This window comes from Galeopterus variegatus, unplaced genomic scaffold, assembly GCF_000696425.1.
Source record: "Galeopterus variegatus unplaced genomic scaffold, G_variegatus-3.0.2 Scaffold11678, whole genome shotgun sequence".
In the NCBI taxonomy this organism is placed as follows: Eukaryota; Metazoa; Chordata; class Mammalia; order Dermoptera; family Cynocephalidae; genus Galeopterus; species Galeopterus variegatus.
This window is the reverse complement of record NW_007737789.1, coordinates 7,268-17,542: the sequence shown is the minus strand read 5'-3', so window position 1 is coordinate 17,542 and position 10,275 is coordinate 7,268. Positions and strand designations below refer to the sequence as shown.

At 49.8% G+C, this 10,275-nt stretch overlaps 1 protein-coding gene across 1 annotated transcript in view; it reads right to left on the bottom strand.

Moving 5' to 3' along the window:
• Positions 1 to 10,275, bottom strand: part of LOC103610734 (integrin alpha-11) — a gene marked incomplete at its 3' end in the record, with an annotated part of 47,740 nt that overhangs the window by 30,877 nt on the left and 6,588 nt on the right. Inside the window, exons 5-7 of the mRNA XM_008594838.1 lie at positions 7,738 to 7,882; positions 7,106 to 7,271; positions 5,634 to 5,704 (exon numbers count right to left, since the gene is read on the bottom strand). Of these exons, the coding sequence (XP_008593060.1) occupies positions 5,634 to 5,704; positions 7,106 to 7,271; positions 7,738 to 7,882 (382 nt within the window). The remainder of the gene's footprint in view (positions 1 to 5,633; positions 5,705 to 7,105; positions 7,272 to 7,737; positions 7,883 to 10,275) is intronic.

The window sequence follows — 10,275 nt, the reverse complement described above, 5'->3', positions numbered from 1 at the left end:
GAGTTCCAGCTCCAAAGCTTCTAGCTGTGGGACCTTGCACAAGTTTCTCTCTCTCTCTGCCCGAGTCTCAGGTTCCTCAGCCGTAAAATAGTTCTGTTGTGAGAATTCGCATTTTTAATTCTTAGCATCACGCTTGGCAGCCATTACATACTTGGCACATGGTAGCTCTTCTCATCAGTTCATTCATAAAGCATCTCCCGGGTCAGGAGTCAAAGAAGAATCAGCTCTCTCAGTCGTTAGTCCTTACAGCAGTGTGTGAGAAGTAAGGATAGGTGACCTTCTGAGGGAGGGTGGGTGCATAGTGGGGTTAGAAAAGGATTTTAAGAAAACCTTACTTGATTTATTGCTAAGTCTCAAAATGAACGCTTCCAGATCCAAGCCTCAAGATTCAATTCCACAAATACTTTTCAGACGTCTACTCAAAGACTGAAATTCAGAGAGGTTAAAAGATCTGTCTGAGCTCACACAGCCGACAGCGCTTCCCTCTTGCCAGGCAGTAATGGAATTAGGCTATCAGTGCCAGCAATTCTTCTTTCCAGCTCTTCTTGGCTTTCGCAACGTAAGGCTGTGGAGCCAGATGGAGGTAGCGGCTGGTGGTCCTGTGTGCTGGTGCGATCGGAGCCCACCTACAGGGCACAAGGCTGTCTTCCTCCCCCAGCCTCCCCCGTGGCTCCTGTGGTGCCTGCGTGTGCACCGTCAGAGTGACTGTAGAGGGGGCGAGGCTCTGTTCCCAAGAGCCACTTCTAAGGCAAATACATCATTAAGAGGGTGGATCATGCTCTCACTAGTTGTTCAGATTACGTCCTTTGAAGACCTGTTTCAACAAGCTCAAAGCGGAGTCTGAGGAAGGGATGAATGGACAGGAGATTTAGATGGGGTACGGGCAGGAGAGACCCAGAGGCAAGCCCTCCGTCTTTCTGTGGAGAGGAGGCCCTCACCGTGTGCAGTGCTGGAAGTCTATGCATGGGTGGGCAGAAGGGAGTGTGGGGGTAGGGGACACACTGTACTGATGCTCATTCCCTGGTCAGAGGTCCTGGGACTGAGGCCTAGGAGTGTGGTGCTGACACCAAGCACAGCCTGAGGACATCGGGCTGGGCTTAGGAGGACCCAGATGAACCAGAAAAGAAATGATTCCTGCCACCAGGGGTCAACTAACAAAAGATCTTGAAAAGCATGCCAGAAGACCTTGGCTACCAGTCCTGACCTCCTGGGAAGGGCACAGAGGACAGCCCTGATCGCCTGCCCAAGTTGGCAGATGGGGGTGTCCACTGTGTAGAGCTGTGGTGGCTCAGGAAGGGTCTACAGCCTCCAGATATCAACCCCTCAGTTCACCATTATGGATACATTTCTCTCATTTTTTGGTTGAATCAGATATGCAAAACTAGTTCCAATGCAAAACTCTTAGGAAAAATTACACCTTTAAAGCTTTATCCTCTAAGAATCTTAGGTAATAGCCAATAATCTTGGCTGTCCAGTCCACAACCCCAGGAGGGCCTGGAGGAAGGGCACGGGGTGAAGAGGCAGGAGGACAGCTGGGGCAGCTTGTCTGGGACATAGGAGGCTCCCTGACCTGGGCCTGTTTCAAAACTGAGCTGATGACTGTCCTGCTGTATCATCATGTGCAGGATAAAAAGATATCTCTTGTAGGTAAAAGAAAAAATGATCTCTTCTCATCTCAGCTGAGTCACCAAGGTTTTTGTGCAGACAAGAGCCATCCTAATAAAACTGCTTCCTTCTATAAACTTTTGGTGTTAGGGGCAGATTTATGGTCTCGAGTGTAGGAGGGTCAATGTGAAATTCCTCCCACTGAGCCTGTGTATAGGAGTTCCTCAGCAGCCCCATCACCAATGGGCACCAATTATTTATAGTCCTCTTTCTCCCTCCACATCTTCCCACCCAGGCCCATGGGGATTACGGACTCTTATCCACCCCGCTTTGAGGTATGGATCTCTTCTACAAGCTTTCTGGCAGAATCATGCCGCTTGGTTACCCAGCTTGACAGGGAGCTCACCACCTCAGCAGGCAGCCAGCACTGGTAGAGCCACTGCAGCTCGTAGCGAACTTCGCATTCATTTCCAAATGCTAATGGAGCCATTGGCCTAAAAATCCCATCTAAAGTTTGACCAGGAATTCATAGCTAGCCTTCCTGATGGTAATTTTTGGAGTATTCTCTTTCCCCTTTCTGTAAATCAGGACTAGAGTTTCCCCAGGTTTTCCCAATGGTTCCGACCTTCCGCCATCAGCCTGGGATGTAGTGCCTTGTGGCCTGGAGCCTTGGACTCTGTGCGTGGTCAGTTTATATCTTGGGGTCTCCTCTCTACCCTGGGTTCTGGTCCCTCCTTTCTCTTGTTGTTTTTACCCTTGCTAACTCAAAGGCTGGATTCCTTGCTACACAAGATGGCAGCAAACCAGGCAATGAGGAGCTGGATCTTTCTTCTGCCATCTGAGAACATTCTACTGGCTTGCCCAGGGCAAAGGAACTTTCCCTCTAACAGAAATAAACAGGCCCAGGGGAGCTGTGGTCTCCTTCAGCAGATTCTCAGGCAGCAGATTCTTACCAGCAGCTGTTTGAGGCCATCTGTGGCGCACTTTTGGTGGAGAGGGAGCCCAGGGGCTTGCCTGGGGATGGACTCACTCTGGCTCAGGACCTGCTCAGGACAAAGCTGCTCTCAGTCCCCAGAGAGGCCTGACTCACCCTGAGAGCTGAGGATGACAGGATGGCTGTGGCCAATTATGATGGCACCAGCAGCCTGGCACTGAAAGACCTCTGGGCTCTAAAATAGAAACCCAACTCAATGGCCAGTCACAGAACCAGACAGCCCACCATCACTACACCACTCCTTTGGATTTGGAAGTTTTTTTTTTTCTTTTCTTAAAAAAGACTACAAAGTCTCAGATTCACGTGCAATTGTTGTCTCTTTAACAGTCCTATTGGATGAAAACTTCAGGGGTGACAGAAGAGCTGGGGTGTATGGGGAGATGCAACCTGGGTCTCTCTGATTGGGATATCAGAAAAATTGCTGAGCACATGCAGAAGGTGCACAAGGGCAGTCATGACCTTGACTTGACCTAAGTAACAAGCTGGGGCTCTGAGCTCCTGGGTCTCCCTGCCTGCCTCCCCTGCCCTGGCCCCCATGCACCTGGGGACCCTGCTGGTCCTGCACGAACTCATCTTCCTTGACACATGGAGCTGCTTGAGCTGCTTGGGCCATTTTCAGGGCTTAGCTCTTGCTTCCCTGAATCTGTAAAGCCCATTTTAACCTCCCTTTCTCTTAGATTTCTCGATTCCTGGACATACACACAGCACAGTATTAGAAGCAGTAGATAAACTATTATTTTAAGAGTCTTTCTCTCCAACTGGGTTGTGGACTGCTGACAGCTGAAATGTTACCTTAATCTCTATCCCCAGTGCCTGGTACAGAGCCTGACACACAGGAAGATGCTCAAAAGAAACTTGGAGAATGAACAAAGAAGACATTGGGACATTCATTCTCTCTTACTGTCCCCAGCATAGGGGCTGGCCTCTGGTCTGTGCCCAGATTTCTCCCAGTCTTGTGCACACAACTCTGTCTGCTCTCTTGCTTGCTGCCAGCCATAGCTGCTGAAATCCTTGTCCTTCAGGAGCCCGCTCAAGTGCCAACACCTCCCCGCATCCTTCCCTGACTGCACCCTCCCCTAGCTGAGGCCTTTCCTTCTGTAAGACCCTAGTCATGCCTTGGTTGGTATTAGATGTGTACGTGTCTGGCTCTCCCTCTGAGCAGGGGTCTCCACAGGGGCTCCATGGATGGGGCCTCCTGAAGTTGTACATTTTTACCTAGGAGACATCTATAGTTCCCTTCATCCTGCTCTCAAAGTAAGGGCTGCTGTTCTGGATTGTTTGCAAGTTGACTCCTGGAGGCAGGAATCATTTCTGGTTTGTTTTGATACTTTAGTGCATTTGACAAATGCTTGTTGGATTTAATTACATTGCATTTCTTTGTTGCATTTTCTAATCAGCCCTGACCCCAGAGCCAGGAGACCAGGGCTAGTTGAGCCAGAGCATGAGAGGCACTGCCTGCCCTCGTGCGAATGGATGCTGTCGCCTCTCCATGCCAGCTCTTTACCCCTGGACTGTGAGCTCCTGTAGGGCAGGGCTCTTACCCCTCCTTCACCTGATGTCCAGCAAAGGGACCAGCACAGAGAGGGCACTGAAAAGACTGGCTGATCCAACCATCTAAAAAGTGATAGCTTTTACCACCTGCTGACTTTGCGGGACTGTTCTGAGCATGAAATGAGGTGCAGGGACTTCCTGGAAGAGTTTAAAGTGCTGTGCACATGTAACAGGGCTGTTACCATGACAGGGCAGTTGCATTCACATCTTGCTGTATTCAAGACAATGGGCACGAGATTGTCCAGATGCAGCTCAGGAAAACCTGAGCGTGAGTTGTGCTTCTGTCCATCTGCCCGCTGCATGTGGTGAATGTGCCCCGCTCCCCTCCAATTTGGGATTTCTGACTCAGCCCCCCTGAGATTCCCTGCTCTCTCACGGAGCAGCTGCTAATATTTTTCTGACTAATTTTACTTTAGCAGGTCAGTTAACCTTCCTGTGCTGATTTCGTTATCAGTAAATTGGGACCAAGAAATCCTGCTCTGCTCACCTGACACAAGAGTAGGAGAATTCAGTGGGATGAGAAAATGACATATAAGTAGGATGGACTAATGGGCCTTTTCTGGCAAATTAGGAGGCATAAGTGCACTCCCATGGAGTCAGCCTGGCAGAACACACACACACACACACACACACACACACACACCTGGACACCTGTCTGTCCAAAACACACCCACCGGAGCACCTACTGATACCGACACATATAGTTGGTACGTCTCCCCATGTGGTAGTCCCAGGCAGGACTTTACACTTTATAAAGTGTTTTCACAGACACCGACGCTTCTGTCCCTCTGGCCATCCTGTGAAGTTTCAGACCCACCTTTCAAACCAACACTAGGTGAAGTGCATAGAGGGCGAATGTCGGCCTGAGTTTCTGGGCCCGAGTCACAGAGCCCTAGACACCATGAACTGCTGTGACACCAAGTGCCTCTTCCCTCAGTGGGCTGGACCCACTTGGGACCTCTGCAATCTGAAGCAGAGTCCACACAGAGAGGGAGCCCACACAGGCTGCCAGCTGGAGCACAGCTGGAACATCTGGACACCCTCTCAACATCGACACAGGGATGTGTCCCTGGTGATGCTGCACACATAGGCCGCCTCGGGCACAGCACGATCAGAGTGCAGCTGGTTTTGCCATCTGGCCTTGTGTTTGCACAAGGCTCTGTGGACTGCATGGGGTCTTTGGTCTTGGGAGGAAGATGCCTCCATCAGCACCCTGCATAGTGAGGTGCACCAACCACCTTCCAGGTGGGGATGTGAGTGTATTATCGGTGTCCATTCATTCTGAAAAGGGCTTGAGACAATATAAATAAGCTGAAGATCTTGACTTCCCTCTTCCAGCGCACAGATGGGAGGCAGAGAGACTCCAAGACAGAGAGCAAGAGAGGATGAGACAGCTCATGAAAAGTGGGATGACACATATAGAGAGCTGGGAAGGGTGAGAGGATGCACGGGAGGGACCATGGGAGGTGGCGCTGACCCGTACCTCCACCACGTGCGAGGAAAAGCCTGTCTGCGACATCTCCAGCCCGAAGGAGGTTTCGTTCTTGTTGGTGCCTAAAACAGAAGGACAGACAGATGGCTCCCTGCCTGATTGCTTAGCACGAAACACCAGCAGCTCGATCCGCCGCTCCCGTTTCCCAGGGGGGCATCTTAGGGAAGAGGCTTCTCTTGCAAGAGGGGCCCTGAGGCTGAGGCGAGTCACGCTGGCAGCCTCATCTGCCCCATCAGCACCTGCACAGTGAGGTGCGCCAAGCACCTGCAGGTGGTCATGTGGGTTTATTAGTAGTAGTCCACTCACTTCTGAAAATGTCTGGGGACAAGTTATGTTACAGGACATGTGTATTATAAGACTGTTGAAATAGGGGCAAATCATGAAAAAGTGCATGAAAATAATTACATTTTTGGCAAGAAATGGAATTCCCACTTTGCTCACTCCTATTTTTCACCAGATTTGGTTCCAGATGCTTTTGGACGGCTCCTAAACATCACATCAACCCTCAGGAGGGAGACTTGTCACCACTGCGCATTTGCACAAGAACTCCCATGTGTGCTGAGTGCCCCTCCCCACAGAGGGGCCCCAAACGTGTCATTGGAACTGACATTGTCATCACCCAAGGGGAGCATTGGGAGGAGAAACACACACTGATGCGGACATTTAAGCTCTGGCGTGGAATGTGTTGACGCTCCGTTCACTCCTTGCCCTCATCTCTCCTTGTTTATGAGGTCCGTTTTCGTCTCTTTCCATGTGCCTGTAGCTTGTCATTTCCAGTGCACTGCGGACTTTGCAGGCTTTGGGACACTGCCTTCTATTCATTTTTATAATCCTCCCATACGCCCATAGCCCCGTATTGGAAGGCCCCGCTATAGCAATACATGGTGCAAATAAGACCAGTACAAATAAAAAATGGAGTTTAATCACAAGGAAAGAGGCAATCTGAAGGAAGCTTGTAAAAAACGCTTTTGGTGGAGCGTGGGCAGTGGCACATGGGGGTCAAGGGTGTCATGATACAGAGTCGGCCCAGCTGGGTTCCAACTTGGGTTGCCAGATAAAATACAGGACACCCAGTTAAATATGAATTTCAGACAAACATTGAATACATTTTTAGCGTAAGTCTGCCACAGACATTATACTTTATATTTGCCAAACCTGACAACCCAGTTCAAACCCCACCATGAGTTCTCAAGCTGCGGGAGCTCTGGCAGGCCCTTAACTCCTTTGAGCCTCAGTTTCCTTATTGGTAGAATGAGGAGAATATCAGCAAGACCAACTTCCGGGGTTGTTCATAAAGTGTGCGGCCTCACATCCGGCAGGGAGTAACACCCAATTGTTGGCATGTATTATTCAAGGAGGCCTCTTGCTAAGCCATTCCATTTAGTACGACTGGATTTCACTCTGTGGGGTTTACCTGATGGAAGCCCAGGAGAGCACAACCCCCCTAGGCATGCACTGCTCACCTTCCAGGCTGAAGATCCTGTCCCCCAGGGCATCAACGATGTCCTTCAGGGCTGCCTCATCAGTGACATTGAAGAAATGCTTGTCATCAGGGTCGCTGGCGATGTATTTGATTTCATTTAGAAAAGTTTCTGGATTGATCCCCCTGCGGTTGTAGTAGCCCAGGACCTGCCAGGGAACAGGGGCAGGGGCGACAAGCCAGGACATAGCACAGATTTCCCCACACGCCCCAAAGCCCCCGACCCTGGGGGGCCCCAGGGTGGACTGGAGCCATGAGTGTTTGGTAGCCATGAGCATTCCTCAAGGTGCCACTTGCATTTTGAAACACACTCTCTTTTAGGGGCAAGATAAGACTCCTTTGCTAAGCCAGGGTTCTGGGAGTTGGGAGGCTTGGAGTGTTTTCTAGTTTTCTGAGGTTTCAGAAAAACAAACCCACAACTTTTGTGGATAGGCCTGGGCAGTGCAGAAAGAAGATCCTCAACTTGTTCTGTAGAAGAGGATGAAACGAAAGGCCCATCTGGGGGTCTGGACACTTGTTACACTGCCCCGAAAACACCCTCTTGGAGTCCTCAGGGGATTGGCAGCAAAGCCTCTAAGAGTAGCCTGTAGCCCTTGGGTGGGGACAGTGACTTACAGCCACGGCGTATCTGGTTACGTTGTCCCTTTCGCTTTGCTGGATCACCTTCTCCAGGTCTGGGCTGTCGTGGGACTCCCCATCTGTGATGACAATCATCACCTTCTTGGCCCCTTTCCTTCCGCCCTTCTGGAAAGCCTCTGAGCTGGAACCCGAACATAGCGGCAAGGTCACAGAGGGAAGTAGGAATGGGGTGGCACCTGACACTCCTCCAGAGGGGCAGAGACCAGGACCATGTTCCCCTCGGGAAACCCAGTAGGTGCTGGGACCTTGTACCAAAGAAGTAGCTGGTTGAGATGCCCAGGCCACCCTGCTCAGATGGGTCTTGCATCTGCTTGTCTTTAAAAAGCACCTTTGGGGTCCTGACCTTGCTGTTTGGGGCAGGCGGAGGGGATGGGATGAATCTGGGAGGGGAGTTCAAGGCATATGATGACCTTTACAGCAGCTAAGTTAGTGGTTTAAAAACTCAGCTGCACATTAGAATCTCTTGGTGGGGTCGGGGTAGTTTTAAAAATATATTGATGCCTAGGCCACACCCAGACCCGTGAAATCAGAATCTCTGGAGCGTGGCCTGGGCATCAGAATTTTTAAAAAGTTCTGATGAATACCCAGAGTTGAGAACCACTTTCCTGAGTACTGAGAAGGTATCGTGCTAGGGTCGTTCAACATTCAGACTATACTAACCCACAAACTACGTGTGACAAAGCCTGACAACGTTCTGACTTCTCCCAGGACAACTACTTTGATTCTATTTTAGGACATATTAAATGTCACATTCCATGGAAAATATTTCTCTTTCTCCCTTTTTATTTTGTTTGTAGTACCTGGAGCATGAGCTTGGCCCACCTGTTGGGCAGTCAGCCCAGGGGACAGCAGGGCTGGCACAGTCACCCTCCACACTCCAGAGAGGCTCGTGCAGCTGGCAGTTGTATCCAAAGCATGGGAAACTGGCTCCTGAATCACCACCAGCCTTGGTGCCTCTGTGGCCAGCCCTCCTTTAGACCATGAGGTTCTGAGAAGTACAGACATGGTCTCCTCCGAGAGTCTAGCCCAGCAGGTAGCCTTTTCCAGTGAGGATCTAAAGGTCAATGTTACTCTTAGACTGTGCGTGATTCCTCATGGATCTGACCCATGGTAAGGTAGGACAGCCCACAGATTTAAGCTCTATAGTGACAGGGTAAAGGGACACAAGGCTTTGATTACCAGAGGTATCTCTCGTGACATGGCAAGCTGATGAGCTGATGTGTGTGATTTAGATGTTGAGGAAGTCACAAAACCTGGAATCAATCAGCTCACAACATCTTTAGGCTACCAGTAAAGAGAGAAAACCATCTGCCGCTCTCTTAGCAGCTCTAACATATTCTGGTATGTTGACTTAAAAAAAATTCTCTAATTTTAGTATGAGCCATGAAGGAAGGGCTGCAGAGGCACACTTGACGTGATCAGAGAAGATTCTGAGCTTAAGGCAGAGCCAGAGGAGGGAGAATTCTGCTATTCTCTCAAAAAGAAGTCTAGATGCTTCCATGAGCTCACTGAGGGTCTGGGATCAGGAATAAAACTTCAAGCAAAAAAGTATGGTAGGGGAAAAACAGGTTTTATTATATGGAGCCAAGAAAAATTTCAGAATCATATTTCCATGTAGTGGAACAGTGTGAATATCTATATAAATCTGTAATCGTGTGAATGTCAGCATGAATCATCAGATTTTAAGTTGCGATTTGGGGATAAAGGGACTTGGATTTGTTCTTTTATAAATTAGATTATAAATGCCTTGAGAGTAGCGAGAGCTTTATACTCACATTAGTTTCCAGGAACCTAGAAGCCAGAGTGACCCGTGGAAATTCAGGCCACCTCATGTCTCCTTCCTGCTCAAAAGTTGCTCTGATTCCCACTTCTCCCAGGTCCTGACACAGGTCCATGAGGCCCTATGTGACCTGGCCCCCTTACCTCCCTAGCCCCTCATTCTGGTCATCCCTCCCTCCTGCACTGGACTCTGCTGATCCGGGAAGACACCAGGCACATTCTGAGCTGTTGTCTGAGCTGCTCCCTCAGCCTGGAACGCTCCCCACCAGCTATCTTCATGGTCAACGCCCTCACCTCCTGCAAGTTTCCACTTAAAGGTCACTTCTCTCCTGACCACCCTGTTGATGCTGATTCAATACCTGCCCTCTCCAACCTGCTTGGTGACCTTTCCCCCAGAGCTTCTATCTCGGTTTAGTTTACCAACTCATTCATCTGTTTCTTTATTGTCTACTTTTCTCTCTAGAATGCTGGCTCTACAAGGGCAGGGATTTTTATTTGTTTTGTTCACTGATCTATCCCTAGTGCCTAAAACAGTGTGAGGCACATAGTAGGTGCTCAATAAAAAGTGCTGAACAAACGTGGAATCACTCCACATGGTTCAGGGGCCCTCCCCTTTCCCAGCCACGCATGGCTGCCAGGCTCACTTCTTACCATGCGCATCTGATAACACTCTTGCACTCCAGAACCTGCAGGGCCACTCATGCTAGTTTTAGCTCCAACATCATCACCTTCACA